This window comes from Tachypleus tridentatus, chromosome 5 (genome assembly GCF_004210375.1).
Source record: "Tachypleus tridentatus isolate NWPU-2018 chromosome 5, ASM421037v1, whole genome shotgun sequence".
NCBI lineage: Eukaryota > Metazoa > Arthropoda > Merostomata > Xiphosura > Limulidae > Tachypleus > Tachypleus tridentatus.
In genome coordinates, this window is record NC_134829.1 from 48,994,859 (window position 1) to 49,022,204 (window position 27,346).

At 31.0% G+C, this 27,346-nt stretch overlaps 1 protein-coding gene across 1 annotated transcript; it reads left to right on the forward strand.

The window, feature by feature from the left end:
* The first annotated feature begins 1,023 nt into the window (after positions 1–1,023).
* On the forward strand, positions 1,024–27,321 carry LOC143250355 (translation initiation factor eIF2 assembly protein-like). Its single transcript, XM_076500801.1, has 11 exons — positions 1,024–1,376; positions 3,272–3,340; positions 4,392–4,449; positions 5,275–5,310; positions 7,115–7,317; positions 9,855–10,018; positions 16,294–16,416; positions 20,215–20,258; positions 20,781–20,885; positions 22,740–22,878; positions 27,121–27,321. The coding sequence occupies exons 1-11, from the start codon at positions 1,303–1,305 to the stop codon at positions 27,144–27,146; spliced, it is 1,041 nt and encodes a 346-aa protein (XP_076356916.1). The 5' UTR covers positions 1,024–1,302; the 3' UTR covers positions 27,147–27,321.
* The last annotated feature ends 25 nt before the right edge of the window (positions 27,322–27,346 follow it).

Consider the following 27,346-nt stretch of genomic DNA (forward strand, 5'->3'; position numbering starts at 1 on the left):
ATACCAGACTATAGGTGCAACATCTTTCTTTGAGCTTAGTATGATTTTGTCTCGGGACTTGTGTAAAATATATTTCAAATGCTGATCCTTCTCGAGACTATTCCACACATACATATATATATATATACATCTATTGAACTATACATGGTAATACCAATTCGAACTGAATAAACAAATAACACACGAATTCAACAGGCATATTCACATTATTTGTCCAGCCTAGACAGTGTCATCTCGTGACATTTATTCTCTCACAGCAGTGGTCAGCTGCTACATCTACTCAATGCCAAGCCAGTCAACAGAAGACTTTGCAATGGTAATCTTTTCAACCTGGGTGCTGTGTGCTCGGGCAGAATAGACGTTATATATTAAAGAGAATAAACAAACAAAGCATCTAGAATTTAATGTTGTCGATTCTCTGTATCAAATGCCGTCGCCATTGCAGCATAGAAACTAAAAAACTGGAAAAAAGAAAAAATTTGTATACCCAAAGCAAGTGAAAAGCTTATACCTGCATTTCTTATTTGAGTAGCTTAGAACAGTAAGTAACTAGAGCAAAAGGAATATTTCACAATCTTTGTATGCAAAAACGGCTCGTTTGGGTTGAGAAAATATTTTACGTAGAAGAGCAAACAACGTTTCGACCCTCTTTGGTCATTGTCAGGCCGAAACGTTGTTCGCTCTTCTACGTAAAATATTTTCTCAATCCAAACGAGCTGTTTTTGCATACATATTTCTCTACAAGTGGGTTTTCTCGACATCAATGATTTCACAATCTTTGACTAGCATTCTATTATTAAAACTACAAACTTTTATAAAATCTTGTATGTGTGGAACATTTTTTCATGATCTCTAGTGAACTCTCTCTATATATACAGAATTCTAAAAAGCGTATGGAGTTTGCTTTTTTTTTTTTTTTTTACTCTCGTTAAATTTTATAGAGCAGAGAGATTTTGTTTAGGGAAAATTTTCGAGGTCTTATAATCCATAAATGAAGACGTCTAGCGAGTTTCGAATGTTTTCTTGACGATTTTGCATTGTGGAGTTGGTAGCACGTATATGTAATTCAAAGAAAGGCTATATATTGGCGAAGTTTATTAATCGAACATAGTCATCGTTGTAACAGTTAATTATTATATATATATATTTTAAAAAAGCTTGTGTTTTTTGTGAATTATGTAGTAACGTCTACCAGTAAGTTTGTTAAACAAGTTGTCGCAACACTGAGTTGACGTATATTATTTCGTACTCTATTAGTATATATACGTAGCCTTTGGTAGTGTAGTTCTTCGACTTAAAAGAATGAAAATTCAGAACGTATTAAATTGTAGTTTTTCTTCTTGGTATGAACAATTCAAAAAGGTAACTATCAGAAGGTAAGATGTAAAATAAAACTGATATGGGTTTTATAAGTGTTATTATTAAAACCAAAAGTACAAGAAAAACCAAGTCGATACTTTTAAAATGTTCAGTTACTGTATTACATGTAGTGGAACTACTGCGTGTAAGTTAGATAAGTGAAGGTGAGAGGCATCGTCAAACTTCAAAATTTTAATTAAACTTTGATGTTAAAAATATTGAAAATTAATTTTGATTTCACTGTCCACAACATTTTAACAGTAGAGAAAGCATGAAATTCCAAACCTAAAGTTTGGCCTTTTTGTATTATGATATTTTCACTGATAATAGTACATTTTGAAAACCAAGTCTCGGGGTCATATATTTGTAATATTTATTATTAGGGTAGTTATTTAGGATAGTATAAGTTATTATTATATATAATCCTTATTTATTAAATGCTAAATGCTGTAAACTATTTTACATGTTAATATAACTTTTCAACATTAAAAATATATGTTTTTGCTTTTTATTTTTCAAGCTTTTCATTATCAAATTCAAAGCTCAAGATGACCAGTGGAATTTGTTTTGAATGAGTGTACTGTATGACGGCTGTAAAAATAATGTGTACTATTTATGAGGATAAAGGTTGTCGTACAATACATGATCCTTAATTTGTTAATCAATACATATTTTTGTACATACAGTAAATGCTTGGTACTTTGTTGTAAAGTGCCAAGTTACATAATGTGCTGTGCTCTTCACAAGCATCAATAACTGATTTTTAGTGTCATAAATCTAAAGACTTATTGCTAAGTCACTGTAGGGGTGAGGAATAATTTGGAATAAACTTGCAAATACAGGGTGTTCGGAAAGTCACTGTGCACTTATATATTTATTAACAGACATGTTTCAATATAGAATACAGGAGGTAAATATGAATGACAATTATGAACAATGTTGAAAGTGACCTCCGTTGGCATCAATGCAGGCTTGGATCCTTCTTATTTTGTTTCTAAACACCGCAATCAGTTGCTGGCTTGAATGAATGCTGTTACAAAACTGCACAGTGACTTTTTGAACACCCTGTGTTTATTGTAAATGTTAATTTTTATTAGATTAATTCATGCATTTTTATAATGAAATAGTGGATTGTTTTTTTTTCTAAATATTTTTTGTAGCATATGATGTGATTCCATACTTTTCCCTGCAGTGAATTTTCAGATGTTTTCTGATAAACTGATGGACAAGTCAAGATGTATATCATAGAATACCAACTGCTATTTTACTAAAGTGATAACATCAGTATACATCAATGGATGTCATTCTTAATAATAATAATTCTTCATAGTTGTTTTTTCAGTGACATTTGAAGGGTAAAGTATGCTAACCTATGAATGATGACCTAACGTCACATGTTAGTAAATGACAAGTAACAAATTATTTATACTGGTGCTAAATTACAAGAAGATAATATAATTTTACATAATATCTTCAAATGTATTTGGTAAAACAACAAGATTATTGGATGTCCATGAACTTAACCTGTTCTGTTGTGACACAAAAAGAGATATTGAACATTTGACTTGATATGCAATTTTAATTAGCATTCTACCTTAGAATTATTATTTATTTATTATTATTGAATAATTATTATTATTATTCAAATTATTATTTGAAGTTTCATTTAACATTTATATTATAGTTGTTTAGGCTTTAAACTAAGTAATAGAGAATGGAGCTTATGGGAAAAGTTTCTTCATTTAACTCTTATCAGTTTGGAAGAAATTAAAATTTATTTGGATAGTTTTGTCTAATCATTGAATAACTTGAATTGTATCATAAGAGCTTTATCATCCTGACCAACCAATTAACGACAAGTAATGTAAGGAGTTGTGAAATTTAACTCTAATTATTTTTTGTATCATTATAGCAAAGTTATTACTCTTCCCCATGATTTCATTCAGTACTTGTTGGCAGATGGATTGGTTCTTCCAGAAAGGTACAGTTGTGAAAATGACCATTATTATAGCTAAATTGTAATAATGTTTTAATGTGGGTTGGATTAAAGATTAACTGATACATTAGAACTTTTTTACCTTATTGAAATATTGAGTTTTTTTTCCTTTCTGTGGAGTCTGCTAGGCTCTGGTATATGAGCTGTTAGCTAGAATATGTAAGTTTAACATAAAAAAAACCTAATGAATATTTAAATTGTAAAAAACATATTTTGTTGGCTTGTATTCAATACTTTTAATAATTATACAAAACTTTATTCATAGAAATATATAATATATTACTGGTATTTATAGTTATTGTGAATATTGTAATATAAACTTTTTATTAGATGATGCAGTCAGGTAAGACCATTCAAATATTAGCTAGCTGTTAGCTATAACTGAATTAGACTTGTACAATAACCCTGAATTATGACCTTTCCAGTTCATATATCATCCTATTAGCTCTTTCTAATAATCTAGTGCTTTGTTTATAGGGGAGGAATCCAAATACTATGAATACAACCTAAAATCATGGCTTCTTTGTTGTTAGCTGATTTAAATTGTTTATAGAGTTGTAGAAGGTTCAGAAAATTATCAGTTTATAATGGATGATGGTAGTATTGATGTATTGTCACACACACTTTGGTTGTATTAATGTATTGTCACACACACTTTGGTTGTATTAATGTATTGTCACACACACTTTGGTTGTATTAATGTATTGTCACACACACTTTGGTTGTATTGATGTATTGTCACACACACTTTGGTGGTATTGATGTATTGTCACACACACTTTGGTGGTATTGATGTATTGTCACACACACTTTGGTGGTACTGATGTATTGTCGCACACACTTTGGTGGTACTGATGTATTGCCACACGCACACACTTTGGTGGTACTGATGTATTGCCACACGCACACACTTTGGTGGTACTGATGTATTGCCACACGCACACACTTTGGTCGTATTGATGTATTGCCACACACAGTTCTGTCCATGTTGATGATTTTGAAGTGTATACAATTAATGTTTTTTATATTCTTCCAGTTTACAATGTAGTAGACGACAGGCCCTTGAACGAAATGGTTATGACAGTGATGATGAAGTGAGTGTGTGACATAATTATTTTATTTGTGTAAATATTAAGATATTTAGTCTTTGTGGTCATTTACCCATTGTATATAGATGTTTTATAACATTAATTTAATATTAATCCAGCAACATGGGTAATATTCTGTCAGTACTTATTGGTGCTTAGTTTAATGCTGATATATCTGCTTTTAATCCAAGCCATAAACCTTTGATAATACTGTCAGAAGGCAGATAAATCGCAAGTCACAGAATCCAAAAAGCAATTATTTAGCAGCTTTAATGTTGATCAATATTAAATGAATCAGGTTGTCTTAACTGGCTATGTGACATGTTTGATTGGTAAATAATGATATATAAATCCCAATAACCTTTTCTAGTGATCTTTGCACTGTGGTTTGTACTCTCATATGATATTAGCAAGTATAATGTTTTTTTCATTCAACAGAATGGGAAGTTAAAGAAAATAAAAAGACACCTTAGGAAATATTGAATATGTTTGATATGTATTTGTTTTTTTTACAACCATCAAAACAATGGTTGTATGTATTCCCCCCTCATCTTGTTGTTGTTGAGAATTCCAACCCCAATCAAAACTGTCTCAAATCTCACATGTTGTTTTAATATTATGTTAATAGAAAACAAATTACCTTATATATATATATAAGGTAAAACAGGACTTCTAGACGTATTGACTTTATAGACTTAGAACTTTCTTATTTTGTGAACTATGTAATTATACTAAATCAGATACATTACTGGATTGCTAAGATTTCATTTTTTGGTAACGATGAAACTCTCTTGTGATTTAGGTTTTCATTTAAATCCATTTTTATTTTAGGTAGATTGGAATAATCCAGATTTACCTGTTGCTGAGGTAGGAAACTGATATCCTCAAGTAAAGTCTCCTACTTACAAGTTGTTTCTAAAATCATTGGAACATTTCAAAATAACCATTTTCTCTAAGAAAAACGAAAAGTATTTACTTTTATATCTGAATATATTTATTTGCCATAAGCTTGGTTATTCAATGTAACTTGCTTTGTTTTCATTTTTACTTGCTTTTATATTTTGATGGGTTAGTTTGTTTCATCTAGGCATTTCAGTTCAAGCAGTGGTTTTGTGATGACCAATTATTCTGTACAATTGTACAGCTAGATTAGAATTTGGTGTTAAAAAACACCTAATTTTTTAGAACTATATTCAACTTGAGTAAATTAAAGGATTTTTATTTGTAGAAGTGTTGTATTTAATCTCGTAACACTAAACACTGAAAATTGTGGAAATGAAGTGAATGTGTTTGGTGTTAAAAGGGTAAATGATTACCATAAATAGAATGTAATTTTTTAACATTGTATGAGAAACGTGTGGCCTTGATAACTTTATTTTTGACTGTGAGGAAAGTAATTTGTTTTGTAAACAAATATGTAAAGCTCTTAGTAAGTTTTATAAATCTGTTTTACATAAAATATCAGGTTTTTTTTAATAAAGTATTTTTACCAAAGATTTGTATTGAAAGAAAGAAAGAGATGCAAAATATGTTAAGTTGGTGTGACAAATGTTATGATATTTCATTACACAACAAGAAGTGGATTTTCAAATTTTATATTTGGCTTGTCAGTATGTATAGTTTGTGTTTCTAATTAGTTTGACACACTGAAATCCACATAAAGTTAGATAGAAAATGAAGATGGAAAAGTCGGATTTGATGTGTTTGGTATCACAGAGAAATGGAAATTGAGAACTATTTAAATATTCTCTTTGAAATTAAGAAAGTAAAACTTAGATAATATGAACAGTATAATTATAAACTTTTTGGTGTCGCTTATTGTTAGTCAAATAGCTTAATTAAATTTTAAATATGAGTGTAAAATGTTTCTGACGAACCCCTGTCAACCCTCCCATAAGCATGGGGTTAGTGGAATTTGTTAATTGGTTAGTTCTCAGGTTCATAAATTGATTACATGTAACTAATCAATTATTCTCATGAGACTAAGAATAAAAAAATAATAACGATTGAAAACAATATTTTTGAGTTGTAGATTTCTTTATTGAGTCATGACACTAATTGATTAAACTGGACAACTTTGAATTAATTAAAAGTAATAAAGAGGAGGTATAATAGTAATATTGTGATTACATAAATAGATGGAATAATCAAAAACAGTAATAATTGGATATACTAATTTTGTTCAATGGATTATTCCTTGTGATGTTTAATCAAATTTATTGTAACTTTGATTGTTTTAAATAACGTTAGTTGAAGTAGTTGGTGTTCACAGGTGATTGATTCATCATGTTAGTTGCCAAGCTCTAAAGAATACGTAGGGCACTTGTATGTTTGGTAAATAAGGCATTTAACTACATCTTGAAACTTTAAACTTTTGGATATTTGTTTGACAAAATTAGTATTTTGTATGAAAATAAGGAAAATAAAAGAGAGATTTCTTGAAGAAACTTGTAACAGCATAAAAATGATAGAAAATTGAAAGATTGTTGCAAAGTTTTATGAACTATTCTTCTGTTTAAAGAGCACACAACAAAAATTCTCATGTTAGTACGTTTCCTTATGATGAATCTATCATTTATTTATAGTTCAGCTTCTTTGACTGCCGTCCATCTTTACTTTACTACTGTTATTATAAGAAGAATCTCTGTTTACATTTGTCTTCCATTCTCAGACTCCTGTCTTTCCTGATCTTACTAGAAGAGTGGAAGACAGTATAGAACAACTTGGAGGAGAGGTGTTTCCAAAGCTAAATTGGAGTAGCCCAAGAGATGCCTCATGGATAGCTCTGAACAACAGCATGTTGTGTAGGAATTTTTGTGATATCTGTTTACTGCTGAAGAGCTCAGATTTTATTGCCAATGATTTGACTGATCCGTAAGTAGGTGGTTTCTAACCATTTCACGTAGAACTGAACATTTCAGAAACATTAATATTTATAGAAGTCCAGGAAATAACCTAAAGGTTTCAGTACTCTGAAAGATAATTTTTCTTCATTAGATTGTGGTAATGAAGATTCATTTATCAGAAACACCAGAGAGTTTAAGTATTTTCAGTTTATTTCAGTTTTATGTTGTAAGTGTAACGTGATAATTGTTAATGATTTATAACAGAGTAAAAATCTAATAAAAGTTCTTTTAATGGTTGGATCAGGTTGTGACTTAACATGCTCTATACTTACTGGAAATAATATTACATATTTTCAGAGGCTTTACTGAAACAAAAAAGTTTAGGTTGTTAAATATATCATAAAATTAGTTATTCCATACTCAATATTCAGCTTTACAAGTTAATATAATTTTGGAATTTTCAGTCTGAAAAAATTATTTTGCTATATGGTTTATTTTTATTGATTTCTTGTCACATTACACACATCTAACAGTCTTTCCATGTCTAATTTATTGGCACAGCAACACATAAGTTCTTTACAGATACAGTAATATGATGTTTGCATATCTTAAATACTACTATATCATAAGTACTTATTATAGCAGGTATGTTTCAGCTACATATCTTGCATTGTAACTTCATTGGCTCATCTTATTTATGTTTGAAGTAAATCTAGTTTCTAATTTTCATATATGCTGCGTACATATTGAGCTAAGAAGTCAGTTCTTTTTTTATGCTTTCTTCAAGTAGTTGTAAATAAGTTCCCCAAAAAGATGTACCTTTGGTTTAGTTTATTTTTAATTACATATTCTTTATTGAATTGTCTTTGTAGTTAGTGAATTTGAAACTGCTTAGCTGCAGAAAAAGCATTGGAGCTTTGATAAAGTACCTCACTTCCACTCACATAATAGCTTTTATTAAATTGTGCTACCTTCTACTTATGCAGGTTTCATTTGCCCCTCCTTGATGCTCCCACTTACTGTACCATGTGGTTACACATGGTTATAGCTGTGCTGTAGATAGCAAATGTAGAATATGGTAGTCCTTGCCAGTTACCAGTTCATATCCACTGGGGTTATGGACTATGGCCCCCTGAGTGTGACTAGTTGCATTCAGGTGAGAATAATGTGGCGGTGTAGATGGTTAGTACTCTCTTCCTATCAAGAACCAGAAGATAAATACCCAATGCAGACTGGTTTTGGATTGGAAAAATGTACCACATACTGTTCACCTCTCAAACTGGCTTTCTCTCACCTTACCATTGCCTGGATATAGGTTTCTGGATGGTCTGGTGTTGGGTTGGCTTAGGACCACCCAGTGTAAGTCTTCACGTGTGGTTGGAAGGGACAAAAAAATTCTTGATGTCACTTAGTTTTGGACCTATCTGACCCACCTCATTTGTATTTCTCCTTCCTACTGTTACCTAGATTTCAGGTTCCCAGGTGTCCTGATGCTGATTGTTTTCTAAGTCTGCACACATGAACCCTGGTTGGATTGTCAGAGTGGAAGTTGTTTTACCCTCTGCTTCCTGGTCTGGAGGTGAAGGCAGTGGGAACTCTCCTCCATCCATGAACCAGAATTGACCTGCCAGATACACTCTGATGTGCCCTAACCACTCCATGTCATCTGACTCATCCATTTACAAATTGGATGTGCATTTTTTTTCATCTGATTTACTGACATATATCTTTACAACAGGTAAAGGGTATACCTGGTACAGATGGGTGTGGTTTCTTAAAAGTGTGACTCCCATACATTTGGGTATCACACTCCTTACTTTGACTTTGGGTGCTTTTCAAAGAATGCTCGTCTAGGTAACTTTTGCATCGATCCATCCAACGTCTCAGTGTTGGGTTCTAACTTTTATATTATCTGAGGTAAGGTATTGTATTGGAATTTAACATTTTCTTACATTCTAAATATATTTTTGATAGAAACCTGCCTCTTCTCATGCCTCCCACCAGTCCATCCAACTTCTGGTGCATCCTTTTGCCAAATCTGAAAGCGAAGATAGTGGTCTACAGTATAGAGGAAATCAGATGTGTGTTGTTGTCCTTTTGGTGGAAGGCTGTTGCATGGTACAACGCAGCTATACCAAGTATGATCACGCGAGAGTTGGCGGGCATCAAGACTAGTGTTGAGCAAAATTTCACATTTAGAGGGCAGCTCAAGTCTAGAAAATCTGTTATGTGAACAGAGAAAAATATCTAACAGAACTACATTTTCAGTGTAGGAAAGTGTTAATGTTTGTTTACAAGTTTGTTAAAAAATAAATTCCTAATTTAGAATTTGGAGTTTTGTTACTTATGTTTCAGATTGACAGCCAATCATTTATCTTCTTGCAAGCATTGTTTTTGTACTTCATTTAAAAACTGAATCATCTTATTACAGAATGAAGAATTATGAGGCTACTATACTTTTAATGCTACATTTCTATTTAGTATGGATAAAATCTTGTTAACTTTTCATACAGTGTTGTTATGTCAACAATGCATTTAATTATTACCGTATAATTTATATGTTAGATTTAAATTCTGTGAGGATAGACTAGAAAGCAGTGATCTGACCTGTTCAACAGACCCCGCTGTTGCTTGCCAGGATTTTCAGTATCAACTAGTTCTTCGAAAGTGGATAGAAATAGATCCAAGCATGGAGTTCCGATGTTTTGTAAAAAATAATAAACTTATTGGTAAGTGGCATCTCAACATGAGTCAAGCAAGTAACCATTTCAATATGGGTTCTACTAATTTGATTGACCTTATAACAACATATAACCAAAAAATAACTCTGGATGTACATAGTGTATCTCCATCAAACTGTGTAAGATTTTAGTATACGAATATGTTGTACATAAAAAATCTTTTATTAAATTGATTTAGTAAAGTTTTATTGGTGAATTTACAAACTCTTTACCGAGTCAGTTTGATGAAAGAAATATTCATACTAAGAATATAAATACTTATTCTCACCTTATGGCTTTTATATTTTTCTTTTGTGTCTTGTAGAACATCCTAAATGAATGTCAAGTTTTATTGTATAGAACTTTATACTTTATTATATTTTTTTACCCCATCAATAATTGTATTAAACTTTTCAATATATAAGGAAAAACTAAAAATTTGTTATTATTGTATATATATTGGGTTGAGGAATAATTCGTGAGCGTTTTTTCAAGTTAACAAAATATATTCATAAATGAAACGCTTTCGCAAAATATTTCATGTCATTTGGTGGATAATTTTTTGGTCTAATAGATGGTGTGTTTGATTTTCATATGTCTTTAATTTTTGGTTTCTTTTTCAGCTCATTAAATGGACTGTCAAGTGGACAAAATCGAGCATTTTCGACACCATCTGCTTTTCGCATTTAATTTCTTGCAATTTCGTTTAAAACAATGCATACTATATACCTAGGTATTACATGAAATAAAGGATCATAATAAATGTTTTGGGTGTAATGTGTTCATGCATTGAAGTATTGTATAGTCTTGCATGTAATGCTTGAATGAAATTATTTAAAAACGCTCACGAATTATTCCTCAACCTAATATGTTGTTGTTTTTTTAAAATTAAGCACAAAGTTACACAGTAGGCTATCTGTGCTCTGCCCACCATGAGTATCAAAACTTGGTTTTTAGCAGCGTGAGTCCGGATGCATACCACTGTGCCACTGAGGGATGTATTGTATTGTAGTTACTTACATTCAAACTATAACAAATCAATGCACAATGATTTTCATTGTAAGCATTGTAATACTTTTCGGTCTTGTAATTTTCATATTTCCATGAATAAGTTCTAGAATCTCCACAAGGGATATCAAAAGTTTTAAAGTAAATCTTTTTATTTTATTATTCATTTTCTCTGCTATATCACAAATTACAGCTATTTTCAAAAAGTACAAGGTTGTAAAATAATTAAATTTGGGTATTAAACAAAAAATATTATTTAATGTTTTGTAGAATATCTTTATAAGTTTTTTGTTAAATTTCTAATTTCAGGTATTTTCCTTTTTTACGTATAGTTAATGCTTAATATTTTATTTTATTTTCTTGTCCTTTACCACTTATTATTTATTTTGACACAAGTTAGTGGTACCCTTGATGTGTATTGTGGTTTTTTGGAAGACATATGCAACCCTTTGGCAAAATTTTCTTTCAGCCCCTAATATTCTAAGTCTTGAGAACAGATATAAGGTTTAATGTATATTGAAAAAAATGTTTAATCCTTTTAATTATGCTCATTAAATATAATAGTAAGACCAACATAAAATTTAAACAGTATCTCTTCTAACTATAACATGTTTAAATAAGAAACAATTGTAAGTGCTGTAGTCAGTGAAACAGTAGTCAATTTTATGTAATCCCAGATTACAACTGTGCATGAATTTCAAAATAATTGTTGTTAGATTATACTCTAAAATAAGCTCTTTTTAATGGTTAGATACATGTATGTAATGTCTAAACAAAGACAGATCTGTTGAAGGTAGTTGTGGCAAATGTCAGGGGTTGAACAATTTTTTTTTATTTGTTTCAACCATATTCATTCAGAGAACTTTGAAGGTTATGTAAGGATTATATTGCCTAGATGTATCTGTACTCAACTAACATTGGATTGTTGAAGATACTGAGAGCCAATGAAGTATACTTTTGAAGCTCATTTACCACATGACAATATATCTAAAGTTTTGAATTGTTTTTTAAAGATTTCATTTGCAATAAAAACTTAACTTGGATAAAATAAAACCTTGAATAATAAATACATTATTATATTAATTTCATTCGCATACATTAATAGTAAATGTTAATTTAATTTTGAGTGTGAAGAAAAATGTCTGAAGGGACTCCCATTGAGAAAAGATTAAAGGTTGAAAAATATGAAATGAATAATGCTGTTTTTTATTTCCCTGAATGACTACTTTGTAACAGACGTTTGTAATTATTTAACTTGCTTCTAACATTTTCATATAAGCTTTCTTTAAGTTTTAAATTTCTTCTGTATATTTGTACCCTACTACATGTAAAAAGCAATAAACCATAATGGTAGCCCAGTTAGATGTTTCTTGTAGAACTTAGGGTTAGCAAACAGACTAGTCATATGCATACCACGAGCTTGCCTTATTCATCAACTGAGGTTGTGATATTTTGTTACTTAGACTAATAGTCTTTAATTTTTACTTTTGAGTTTAGTCTTAATAAAAAATATACATTAGAAACTACATTCAGTATTTGAACAAAAGTAAAGCAGTAAGCCTTAATGAGTAGTAAATTTAGGTGTCCAAGAAAATAATTAATTTAACTTTTATGTGTGCATCTCATAAAGCAAAACATATATTAGTCACTAGAATACAATTTCACAGTATTATAATTAATCTGACTTTCGACGTAAGCCATAAGTAGGTGAGAAAAATACTTTTAGCTGCTTGAAGTTGAACAACAAAAGTCATGGATAAGGTATCTAAAGCAACTGTCTATGCATAACTATTAAACATAAAAGTGTAATAAGTTTTATGTAAAGGAGATTCTTCTGTTGGTTATAATCATGTCCATATGTCTTGAAAAGCAGGATGAATGAAAGGAGCTTTTAATGGATGTTCTCTATTGTTAAAGAACTGCTTCTGATAAATGATAAAAGTGAAAAATTTCTAATCCACTAAGTCCTCATAAGTCAACATTTGTCACTAACTCACTTTTAATCTGTGCAAAAGGTCCAGTCTCATTGTTGTTGATCTCCATCCCTCTCCTACAATGATCAGCAGTAATTCTGGAGGCTTATAGTTCTAAAAATTTGGTTTTAAATCCTGTTTTGGATGCTGTACAGATAGTCCATTGTTTAGGTTTGTGCTTCAAAACAAGCAACATTACTGATATACAGTTTTTTTGTCATCATTGGTCTTTAGCTAGGTAGATAAGGTCATAGAAGCTTTGTCAGATATGTGTAAAATTTGGTTTTATATGAACTGGAAAAATTTATAGAACCTGTTATCTCATTACTGTCAGATATACAATTTTCTGTACCTTAGTGTTCATACAACTGTGGAAAGTCATGGAAGCTCTGGTATCAGTGTTGTCAAATGTACAGTTTTTTAAATAATGTGTTTAGACAACTAGGGAAAGTTATTGGGTCATTCCATGCCAACTCACCAGAAAAATGAACTTTTCCCAGTTCATATCATAGATTTTCTTGAAAATATTCAAGCAAAAATTTCATTTTGAATTATTCAGCCATTAAAAATCGTAAAACTAAACTGCATTGCTAAGTAAATCGAAATGCAGTTTTTGCTTACAATTTCTCAAGAAATTCTGACATGAACTGGGAAAAGTTCATTTTCCTGGGTGAGTTGGCATGGAATGACCCAATTGAATCTTTTGCTCCAGTGTTTTAAAATACAAAGTTGTATGAAACATAGTTTTTTGGACAAGTAAGAAAGTATCATGAAAGCTCTTGTCTCAGTGTTATCAGATATATAATGTTATGAAACATGGGGTTTAGATAACTGGAAAAAGTCAAAAAAGCTCTTGTCTCAGTGTTATCAGATATATAATGTTATGAAACATGGGGTTTAGATAACTGGAAAAAGTCAAAAAAAGCTCTTGTCTGAGTGTTATCAGATATATAATGTTATGAAACATGGGGTTTAGATAACTGGAAAAAGTCAAAAAAGCTCTTGTCTCAGTGTTATCAGATATATAATGTTATGAAACATGGGGTTTAGATAACTGGAAAAAGTCAAAAAAGCTCTTGTCTCAGTGTTATCAGATATATAATGTTATGAAACATGGGGTTTAGATAACTGGAAAAAGTCAAAAAAGCTCTTGTCTGAGTGTTATCAGATATATAATGTTATGAAACATGGGGTTTAGATAACTGGAAAAAGTCAAAAAAGCTCTTGTTTGAGTGTTATCAGATATATAATGTTATGAAACATGGGGTTTAGATAACTGGAAAAAGTCAAAAAAGCTCTTGTCTGAGTGTTATCAGATATATAATGTTATGAAACATGGGGTTTAGATAACTGGAAAAAGTCAAAAAAGCTCTTGTCTGAGTGTTATCAGATATATAATGTTATGAAACATGGGGTTTAGATAACTGGAAAAAATATATAATGTTATGAAACATGGGGTTTAGATAACTGGAAAAAGTCATGAAAGCTCTTGTCTGAGTGTTATCAGATATATAATGTTATGAAACATGGGGTTTAGATAACTGGAAAAAGTCATGAAAGCTCTTGTCTGAGTGTTATCAGATATATAATGTTATGAAACATGGGGTTTAGATAACTGGAAAAAGTCATGAAAGCTCTTGTCTGAGTGTTATCAGATATATAATGTTATGAAACATGGGGTTTAGATAACTGGAAAAAGTCAAAAAAGCTCTTGTCTGAGTGTTATCAGATATATAATGTTATGAAACATGGGGTTTAGATAACTGGAAAAAGTCAAAAAAGCTCTTGTCTGAGTGTTATCAGATATATAATGTTATGAAACATGGGGTTTAGATAACTGGAAAAAGTCAAAAAAGCTCTTGTCTGAGTGTTATCAGATATATAATGTTATGAAACATGGGGTTTAGATAACTGGAAAAAGTCAAAAAAGCTTTTGTTTGAGTGTTATCAGATATATAATGTTATGAAACATGGGGTTTAGATAACTGGAAAAAGTCAAAAAAGCTTTTGTTTGAGTGTTATCAGATATATAATGTTATGAAACATGGGGTTTAGATAACTGGAAAAAGTCAAAAAAGTTCTTGTCTCAGTGTCACCAGATATGCTGGGTCTCCATAAATTATTTACCTCATTATAGGCCCTTATAAATTCTTTATTATATGAGCTACCTCGAAATGATTTGCAGCAATTAATAACACAACTCAAGAATTTTTTTTTATTTATTTTGCAGAACATCCCTGCAAGACATGCTTCTTAATATTTGGGGTGAAATCATCTACTACCTTGATGTACTGTGTGCTACCAATGGGGCTTGCATGGAAGTTTGCTGAATTATTGACTGAACTGTGGTAGTTTAGTTAACTAAAACAAAAATTTCTTGTTGTGTTATTAATTGCTGCAAACCATTTTAAGATAGCTCACATAATAGAGAATTTATAAAGGCTTATATTGGGGTGAATAATTTATGGACACTATATAATATTATGAAACATGGTGCTTGGATAACTGGGAAGTCATGAATGCAGCTCTTGTCTGAGTGTTCTTAGAATTTTGTGGAGCTTAGAAAAGCAAGTAAAGGATTGGTGTTATTTTCATAATTTCCTGGAGCATTGTGTTTATATAATTGAGGAAAGTTTTTCTTCTAACTTGTGATAGTTTTATTATTCTGTCATTACCTTGAAAGTACATGGCATCTGTCACATTTAAGTGTTTTTTACCTAATTTTACTTTCTGTAGAATGATAGTTTCTCAGAAGCAACTGAGGAAGGACAGTGATTATGTGACACCATCAATAAATCTGACTTTTTATTGAAATGTTTAATGGTTGATATATAAGAAATCAAACCTGTTCTGAAACGTTTTGTATTTCTGTGAAAATTAAGAGTGAAACTGGTGTCCAGAACACATCATGCAGTGTTTAATACTTGGATTCTATTCACAATCCACATGTCAGTGCTAACATAATAAATACATAAGAATATGTAACAAAGGCTGTTAAAAAATAGATTATATTAGTAGTTTTAAACATTTTTCTCGTCAAGATCTAGTATTTCATTGCACCAAACTTGTTTTTGTTATAAAGTTATAGATAAATTCCAGTAAGGTTTCTGATATTTTTATTTCTGTCTTAATAAATAGTGACCTCTGATTTGAAAAATACCTTCAAATTATTATCATACATTCACTTGGTGGTTATCTTAGAATGCTGAAAAAAATGTAATGTTAAGAAACGTAGAATTTTTTGTTCATCAGAATATACTTTCTGCCAGTTCAACCCTCTACTTCTGTTTTTTTTTTTAATAGGTATATCCCAGAGAGACTGTAGTAATTACTACAGCTACATTGACCATCAGAGAAATGATATTGTTCAAGATATACAGTCCTTCTTCAAAGAACATGTGCAAGGGAAATTTGTTGATGCAAATTGTGAGTATAATACTTTGTAACTGTGTGAATACTGTTTTTTGTTTTATTACTAAATGGCGTGGTAGTTAGGATATTCAGCTCACACTTTCAACTGAGAGTGCACTATAAACTGATGGTCAATCCAACTATTTATTGGTAAAGAGTAGCCCAAAAATTGGTGGTGAGTGGTGTTTATTAGCCAGTGGCGGTGCCAGGATATTTTCGTTGGGGGGCTGAGGTAAACTGTGGATAAGGCTTCCCAAAATGCCATCAATATGAAGTATGGATGGTAAATTATAATAATGTAAATACCAAGGTACATTTCAGAAAGGTGTGATATTTTGAACTGTGTTTTCAATGCAGTTTTCATTGAAAACTCATACTCTGATTAATAATTCATTATTACAAATTAGAAATAATCTATTTATGAAAATATGCATATATGTAAAAGAGGAACCTCACCTAAGTTCCACCCAAGGTAATACATAATAATAAAGAAAATCAAGATTAGTTTAGATTGAACATTTAATATACCATTAAGAGTAAAGCTACAAATCAAAAGAAATATAACGTAAAGATATAGTTTACATAGCAGAAACGAATTATCCCATGTGAAGTTAATACACTCTGAGGAAAAGTAAGGTCACTATCAGGCTAACTATCTTTCATCATGTTGTGTTTATAGTCAATATTACTTCAAAACAATGCGCCTGTTCTGGTGATTGGCAGCAAATGTGTCTATAACAGTATCAATATCAAGTTGTTTTGCCCTCCTGTAGTTTACTGATATGACAGCAAGGTTGCTGGTGTGGTTGTTACTACTGGTGTTGTGCAAGTATGTCTTGAGAAGCTTCAGACATGAGAAAATTCTCTCACAGGCAGCTGAAGTGACAGACAGGGTCACAGTGATGCATACAAGTTTGTGGAGATACATGAAGGCATCCTTGTATAGCTCCAGCATGGTTGCAAGCTCCAATGGTGTGGATACTTCCTGCCCCTAGTCTTTCTGGCAATTAGCTGGTTCAACTGGTGGACCTCCACTGCGGGGTCATCCTCTGCCACACCATAGTTTGCTACCTTCACAGAAAGGCTGGTGTCTTCATAAGTTCACGTTATTCATACAGGTCAAACTGTGATTGTGATATTGTTCTTATTATCATAAGTGTGACAAGCACCTGTTACAATAATGTAACTACTACATTACATTAAATTAGGCATTTCTAAATAGCCCAATGACAACTTCAAAATTCATTCTAGAATTGTTTAGAAATATTTGGTTAGTTAACTTGTAAGGTTATTATCTAATTATAAGTATAACATTAATTGGATTGTAAGTCACAATTTTAAGTGTATTCCACAATCATCAGTACAATTTTGGATACACAATGGCTGATACACAATGCTAAATGATCTCACAGAGGACACAACATGGGTTAAATGCTTCATAGTTTTGACCTATACACTTATACATGCATGCTATGTTTTACTTTTCAATAAAAGATAAATGAAATTAATGGGTAAATACCTGTGAAACCTTTGGTTTATCAAGTAAAATCCCTGATGATCTGTTGTAACTTAAAATCAACGTGGTTGTCTAATCTTTGTCAAAGCTCAATATAGAATGGCGTTACACAGGGAGCGGCAATACAGCGCATGAGTTTCAGTGCATTCAGTATGTTGCTATAGGATGCATGACGCATACTTCCGCCTTAATGAAGATGTTGAGTTCTACAGATCTACGTCTCTTTGATGTTAATTGTTAAGCAACAATGACGATTGTGTTTTCCATATTTTATGAATATATGTAGGTAACAATATTGGGGGGGGCTGAGGGGGATCTTTTGGGGCTCAAGCCCCTTCTTGGTGCTGCCACTGTTATTACCTGTGTTCTCTTTTGTCTTTCACTTCAAAATTAAAGGTGGAGAGTGCAGATAGCCTTCTTGTAGACTTGCAAAACGTGTAACAAACAGATTTACCACTATTCATGTGAAACAGTTGAATCACACAACTTATATTGTCCTACAGTATCATCAAGTAGATACAAGAATATGTTAATTTGTTGCATGGATTCCAAGTATTTAACCACTTTAATGATTTCTGTATAATGCTAAGTTAGTTTTGATACTCTGTGCAGGCACGTAATTTCTGAAGAGTGAGGTTCAACCTTTAAAAGGGCACACGGATAGGAAAATTAATATATCTGTGATTTTAAAATGTATGTATATACACGTATATGTTGCACATTGAGAGCATCAAAAAGGGTGGAGTTCAAACTCCTGTAACTCCACCTATGTGTCTGCTGTTATATTGCAACTTGTATCATAGTAACAGAATTGTAAAAAGTAAGCAGAAATTCTGTATTTTGGAATTAATTATATTGTTAAAAGAAATGTAGTTGAAAATCATTAATCATAGTAGGTCAAAATTGTTTTTTTTTTTTTATTGATGTAGACAAAAATGTTTTTGGTAATAGAGTTTCATAAAGAAGTGGTGAAGTGCAAGTCAAATGTTGTCATGAATATTTAAAGTTGTGTAAGTTTATATTTGATGAAACTTTTCCGGGGAGCTAAGATTTGGTTTGTACGTTGTTCCTTTCCTTAGCATGCAAAGAAGCATCTGGCTAAAGAGATGATATTATCACATTAAAATATATTTGTGTTTCTCTGTTGGTTTCTAGCAGTCAGGGAGAGAGATCCTGTGTATTCTGTGAATTTGTATAAATCTACAAGAAAACATTGTTCAGTTTGTTTTTTCATGGATACTGTTTTAGTCCTTACACTAAATGTTGTGAAACATACTTTGATGTTCTTGTTTTTTCATGGATACAATTACAGTAAATGTTGTGAAACGTACTTTGATGTTCTTGTTTTTTCATGGATACTATTACACTAAATGTTGTGAAACGTACTTTGATGTTCTTGTTTTTCATGCATACTGTTTTAGTCCTTACACTAAATGTTGTGAAACACACTTTGATGTTGTATTTTCATGGATACTGTTACACTAAATGTTGTGAAACGTACTTTGATGTTTGTGTTTTTCGTGGATACTGTTACACTAAATGTTGTGAAATGAATCTTGATGTTGTATTTTCATAGATAATGTTACACTAAATGTTGTTAAACGTACTTTGATGTTCTTATTTTTCATGGATACTGTTACACTAATTGTTGTGAAATGAATCTTGATGTTGTATTTTCATAGATAATGTTACACTAAATGTTGTTAAACGTACTTTGATGTTCTTGTATTTATTTTATTGATGTTTACTTGAGATTCAATCTTTTGTTTTTATTTGTTTTATTAAAAATAACAGTTGTAAGTTATATATGTATTTTTTATATTACAGTAGTAACATGCACACATAAACATAGATAGCGATTATTTATAATGATGCAGGAAAGTCCTTTGTTCTATAGATAAAAGTACATACTCAGTTTTTAACTTGAGAAGTGTTTGTTTGCTATTTTACAAGGTAATAAATTCAAGTTAGGTTTTAAATATTGTTCAATAGTGTGGTTGCAGGTTACTTTCTTTAGTAAACTTGTTATGATGTGTCATTTTAAAAACATTGTGTTATTTGACTTGCGTGTTACAATGAAAAGATTTTGTACTGTGAGAAACTTTTGTGGTAGATTCTTTTATTTAATAAATTAAAATATAAGCTATTTATTGTTTTTAAATTCATTAAAGCTAATAAAACAACAATAAGAAGTTATATTGAAATTGCAGTTTGCTAATTAGATTTTGTTCTACTATTTCTAAGGTATTTTACAGAAACTAAACTTTATTTTGTTCTCATTATGATTTTTTTTTCAGATGTGTTTGATGTTTACAGAAAAAAGAAAGGTAATTTAAACTTTGTGTGTTTCAAACTTTAGTAATTATTCCAATTATTAATTGTAACTTCTAAGTGAAAGTAAGGAAGAACATGTAATAATATGTCAACCACACCATATCTTCTATATCCAGTACAAGGGCTCTTCAGGCCAGCTGGGATATGATATTTATGCATATTAACATACAGTAGTGGTTCAGAGACTGTTTATGTTAAAATATTTCTTTATGACAACTGTTATATTATAAATTGGAGTAAATTTGTTAAATTATATCTGTTTGTTCAGCATGTGTAAATTTTTTATATCTTATGAAACAAAGGCAAACAATTTATTTCAGTTCAGAATCGGAAATAATGAGTCTGGAGTAACGTACAGTTCACAAGCACTGTGATGACTGAGTGTTTTTTTTATTCAGATATATAAATATTAATCTCAAATTGCCACAGAACTCAACCTACCTCAATTTGTTTTATTAACTCATCTTTACGTATCATTTCAATTCCTAGTATTTAGTTCATATAAAAAATGTCTTGGTATTTTTTTCAGGATCGAGTCAGATTAATGGATTTCAATCCATTTGGTGCAATTACAAATCCACTTTTGTTTCGATGGGAGGACCTGGTTGAGAGAGTTGTGTCTACTGGTGAACAAGTAGGATATCAAATTGGATGACACTTTGTCTTGTATAAACTTTTATTATGCTTAGTGTGTTCTTGAGATTATCAAATTTGTAGCTTCTGATCTGTAGTTGTCAAGATATTCTATAGTTTAAACATAAGGATTTGCTTATTGTAATTTAACATTTTTGATTTTATATATATTAGGTTGTCCAGAAATAAATGTTGGAATTCTTATGATGACATTCAGAAGCTGAATATTGAGTAACTTATCATTGATTGGTTGATTTAATCCAATGTTTGTTGCCTACAAGGTGTCTTAATTATCTGCTGTTTCAGCTCTACTTAGAGTAAGTTTTACAACCCTCAAGGCAGTATGGACAGGAAGGACTTTTCATTTCTTCTACAACTTCACATTTGGATGAAAAGCAACCAAAACTACATGGTACATCAACCAGGCATTTGGCCATGGATCAGTGTTGGTTCCAAAGGTTTTGACATGGAGATGAAAGTCTTGAAGGCCACAAAGGTTGTGAAAGGAAGCCATCATGAGATGAAAACACATTAAGGAAAGCAGTTGAGACAGACCCTAGCACAACAGTATGTGAGCTTGCTGAAATGCTAGGCACAAGCAAATCAACCATTACCAACCATCTGGTTGTGATTGGAAAGATGAAAAGTTGGATAAGTGGGTTCTGAGCTGACTGAAGATTAACAAAATCAATGTTATGAGACCTTTCAAGAATGACTCCAAAAATTGAACGATTTGAGAATCGAGGTTCTGTCTCATCCATGTTATTTCCCAGATCTTTCCCCTACAGATTTTCATCTTTTCAGGCATTTTGACAACTTTTTGAACAATAAATGTTTTCCAAACCAGGCAGCTGCAGAAGAAGCTTTCAGGAAGTTCATTGACCATGAAAACTCTGATTTCTACAAAAGGGGCATAAAGAGCATCGTTACATGTTGATAAAAGTGTGTTGAAGCAAGTGGTGCTTATTTGCACTTCAAAAACATTTATTTCTGGACAACCTAATATATACATATATATTAGGGTGTAGTTGCATGTGATGCTAACAGCGGAGCTAATCAAATAATTTATTTACAAAGGTTTCCAACTACATGAGCCTAAAATTACATTAATTTGCAAGTTCCTTCTAATAAGTGTAAAATATCACTGTGTTAGTAACTAAATTAGCATCACTAGCCGATTACCCATGGCATTAGTGCTCACTTGAAGTACCAGTAATTGGTAGCAATGACAATGCATAGTGGCTATGAGTGAATTTTCACCTTGTATAGTAATCTCTGTTTAACTTTTTCTTGTCCAAAGACAAATACATGCCAAATAATTTATGAATGTTGAATCTGTGTGTAACCTCTTCACCTTTATTTTGCTCCACTATGCACAGCAGATTCAGCTGCCCAATTTTTTTTTGTGTACATTCAAATGGAGAAAGATGAAGTTCTTCATGATGGGAATTGGAGTCAAAACGGGAAAATTGTGTCCCCTATTGCAAATATACATGCACACAGGATGAAAATTTTGCAAAGTTGGAGGTTGCACATTGTGTAATAAAATCGTTTTTCTAGTATCATATAAGCAAGAGTTTCATCATTATATGAAAAAGTATGTGCAACTCAACATGTGCCATTATATAGTAAGAAGTGCATAAAATTGATATAATTCAATTGAAAGAAGAATCTCATGTTTTGCAATAAGAGAGTGACATGTTGTTACAGTGCTTTTGTTTTATTTTGGAATATTGTAAATCAAATATGAGAATATTAAGAATAAATCAAAGCAAACTGTAATATTTTCTGTTGGGCTTATTTCAGCTAATGTATTCAACTTATTAGATTAAAGAATAAATTAATATTTTGCAAGGTACCAGAGTTCCAGTACATTCATGGCAGCCAAGGATTTCAACCAAGTCCGTTTCGCCAATATGCCTTACCACGTGACGTTGTGGACTTAAGCACAGGAGAAGACCCATGTAAACTTGTGGATCTGTTACAAGGAGTAGGTATAATTGACGAAAGAATCAATGTAATCTAGAGGTTTTTTAAGTGTATTTAAGTATGCTTTAGAAGTATATTTAAAGGACATGTGAAAGAACATATTAACTGTAAATTTATGTTTAAGGTTTAAGTAGATGAAAATATAAGTAATGTCAACTATCTACAAGGATTAAATAAGATATTTAAATTATAGGACATGTTAACTGTAGATAACATACAAGGATTAAATAGATATTGAAATGGTAGCTTATGTTACCTGTAGAGGATTAAGTAGATATTGAAATGGTAGCTTATGTTACCTGTAGAGGATTAAGTAGATATTGAAATGGTAGCTTATGTCACCTGTGGAGGATTAAGTAGATATGGAAATGGTAAGTGAAACTGTATAATAAATGTTTTAAAGAGAGGCAGTTAAAAGTATGTAAGTTATATTTTATTGGATAAAACCATAAATTACGTTTGGTGGTTTACATCTAATAACACGTACTAGCTATGTAAAATGCCTATCTAGTTTTGACACTAAGTATGTCATTATGAGGAGCAACACTAACCACTTTAATAACATGTTTATATCACAAACCTTATTATTGTGCATGCATTGTAAAAAGTATTTGTTTATTGTTTCAAATTTCTCTCCAATTTCATTGTTTATAAACGTTGTGATAATTTTTAACCCGACCAAAGTCAGTTTTATGGTTAGTTTAACAAACATATGCAGTAGCAACTGATATTCCTACTTCTTTATGAACCTTTCTGTTTTAAACTTATTACAAGGGACTGCTTAGTTTGTTCAACATAAGTGTCTTTACACAAACATTCAATTGAATAGATAGATTTCTACTTGGTTGTCCTAATAATTCATTTTACTTCAAACATTCTGTTAGTTAGTTTGCCTAATTTGGTTATTTGTCAACAGTAAACCTGTAATATGTGAGATTCATAAAATTATCACATAACAGAGGAGACTACCCATGTTAAGTTCTTGTTTTTGTTTTGAAAACAATTGTTATTAAACTTTTTGTAGAAATTACTAAATCATAATTTTACTATTTTTATAATTTTATCTTTAATCTTAAGGTGTAAACACATTGTGTCTCCTGGCAAAAACAAATTTAAAGTTCCCTCTATGGTGATTTTTATGAAATAGATATTTCCATCAAATGAGACCCTAAATTTGTCTGGAAGTTAAAACTTTAGTATTATAGGCATACTGTAAAAACTGAGTGGTGAATAGTATTGGAAAACAAAATACATATATATTTTTTTTATTAAACAGATGTTTTTATTTTGATTATCCCTAGTCTGTTGTACACTCATAATTTCTCTAGTGTATGCTTTAATTTTGTATAAAAACCCTTTAACAGTAATATGCTAACCACTTCATTATATTCAGTTTGATTTAGACTAAACAGTTTTCCTTCCTTCTCTGTTTTCATTATAATAAAATCTTTATTGTTATGTATAGATTTTAGTGTCTTGTAATTTCTTTAGTAAAATTCTTTCTTTTTACAGAATTGTGTGATATGGAAACCACATTTTGCTGTATGTCTTTGATAAACTAACTGAAAAAAAAACAAACAACAAATTTCACAAACTATAATTATTGCTGTACCAAAGTTTGATCAATTTAATATTAGAGAACTGGTTGAAATGTATAAAAGTAGAGATAGACTTAAAAATAATGAAATAGGATGGAATTTGATATACTATGGAAATGTGTTTTTTGCTTTGAACCCATTACTACAGTAAGTTTTATGGTACGTAAATGTTATCTCAGAGGTTGTGATTGTGTTAGATTTTAATTTTAACAATGTATACTGGATTTACAGTTTCTAAATTACTTGTGCTTGAAATGGTACATCAATAACTCCCAATAAAAAAGAAATAGTTTTGACATTCCACTTAGTGTTGACAGATTCCAAGTGAACTTCTCCTTACGTTGGAGGATGTAACAGATTCTTACATGTTGTAGTGTAGTTATTATGTCAGTTTATGAGATGTGTTGAGTAGCGTACTTCAGCTACAACTCTTCTCACTTCCATTATGTTTCATTCTCCTCTGTATTTCCAATTCCTAAGACTGCTCAGGTTCAGCAGTGAACAAATGATGATAAATTGAAATCTGAAGATATTAAAGATTTCTTTATCAGTTGTCTCTATCCCAAGTCGTTTTAATAGAAAAAATTCCACCCAACATCCACATTCTGTAACTATATTACATTCTAACACTTAAACTTAAGTTTACAAACTCTCATATATCATTCATCTTTACTTACTATCCTAAGACCTCTACAGGTGCTCAGGTCATCAGTTAAACTTCAATAACTTCACTGATGACCCCATAACTTCCAAAATTTTTAAAGTACACCCTTTTATTATTATAGATGCAATAAGAAATATAAATAAAAACATCTCAGTCCACAGTATCATCCAGAAATCTACTCTTTAGTTTAAAACCAGGTAAAGCCTATTATCACAGAAGGAAATGAATCACATACCAATATGTTAACCTCATACCATCCATATATGTTCCTAATGGAAAATTTCAAATACAGCAATCATTCACTCACACTTCAACAATACTGTTCTCACATATATATATTGTAAAAAATGCAACATTGTTTTAAGGGGTTGCAGCTTAGGGGTTCGTTCACGTGGACATCTCTCTTACGAAAGAAATGATGCTACAAGACCCTTAGGTACACACTTTAATAACCCATCACATTGTATGCCCACATTCTCCACACTTGGACCCACTTTTGCTCCATCTGCTGTAATGTTAAGAGAACGTTTTGTGTTTAGATTAAGCACTATTAATCCCTTTGGAATGAATGAAGAGTTCTCTTTACTTTAACTCTATTCTTTCCATTTCTTCTCTCTACACTTTCTATATATATTTTCTCACAATGAAATTTCGTGTCTATAACCTTTCCATTCAAGGTTCATATGGCTTTCCTCTCTAACCCGTTTATTTTAGTCACCTCTTGTTATTTTTATATTCCTATATTTTAACTGTCTTTCCTCTCTAGCCCGTTTATTTTAGCCACCTCTTGTTATTTTTATATTCCTTTATTTTCACTGTCTTTCCTCTCTAGTCCGTTTATTTTAGTCACCACTTGTTGTTTTTATATATTTTTTTATTTTCACTGTCTTTCTTTACTCATATTAAGTTCACATATCTTTTATTATTGTATTCGTTTGAACACTACTACCCATTGAATGTGTTCATTCATTTTCGTATATTGGTGCCTCTTTTTTTGCTCTAATTTTAATTTTTATTATTTAGGTTATTAAATAAGATTAACTATATTTGTATATTTTTTATAGTTTTATTATTTCATATATATTATAATCATACATTTTAAGTCATAAACAACACACATTAAAATTAAACAAAATACTCTGCATATTTGAAAAAAAGATTCTAGGGTGCCAGTTGCAACTTGGGATTATAAAATGTATCCTAGGTTTTGGAGGTGACTGATGAAGTAGGACTCATATTGCGGTGGGGATACACTGTCTGTCATTTGTGGGAAGGTGACTGCTTTCCCAAGTTAAAATAAGAATAAAAAAAGGATAAACATAAAAAGATGAAAAAATTAAAAAAATAATTAAAATAAGTTACTGACATCGGGTGATAAGTAAGATAAAACTTACCTCATGAAGTTAGCATTTCTTCCCCCAAATGGTAGAGGCGCTAATTAACACGACATCAGTAAAGCGATAGTTTAACTGTCGTACTTTTATGTGCAGCTCAAGCCACGTGTTATTTGCTTTTTCGACCTAACCTTATATTAAGATTTTTATTGTCACTGGTAACCTGATGAAGGGCTGTTGCCCGAAATGTCATTTACTTTTTTTATTAATAAAGTTGTTTTAATTTGGCGAGTATTTAAACACAGGATTATATTCTATCTTCCTTTTTTTTTATTTTCTTTCCTATGCAATTATTTTATTTTATTACTTGTCCTGAATTGGTCAACATTGGAACAGACTACTTTCAACATTTCTACATTATTGGAGTAATCTGATAGCGAGTCAAATATACTAAAGTAAGTTTTGAGTAGTGAAGAAATTAGATTTAGAAATTAGATGCCTCTGAAGTATTCTGTTGTTGTTTTCTAGAAATAAAACATTTAATCTGTTTTCTAATGAGAATTAGAGATTTTGTAGTTATTTTTTGTGAACATGTAATACAGGAATAAATACGAAATTTGATATATTTGTTTTATACATTGCCACGTACAGAACTTGAAGATACAGAATCAAGATGATAGCTCTTCAGAAGATAATGATGAAGATATAAATTATGTTAATATCTCTTAATGATGTCAGTTTTAATTAACTGATAATTTCTTATAAGTTGGAGGAAATTCAAGAATGTTTTATTCCTGTTAAGCGGTGGTGGTTTGGCCTTGTACAAAATGTTGAAATAAAAATATATTTTTACTGTTTTACGATTCTTTAAAGTTCA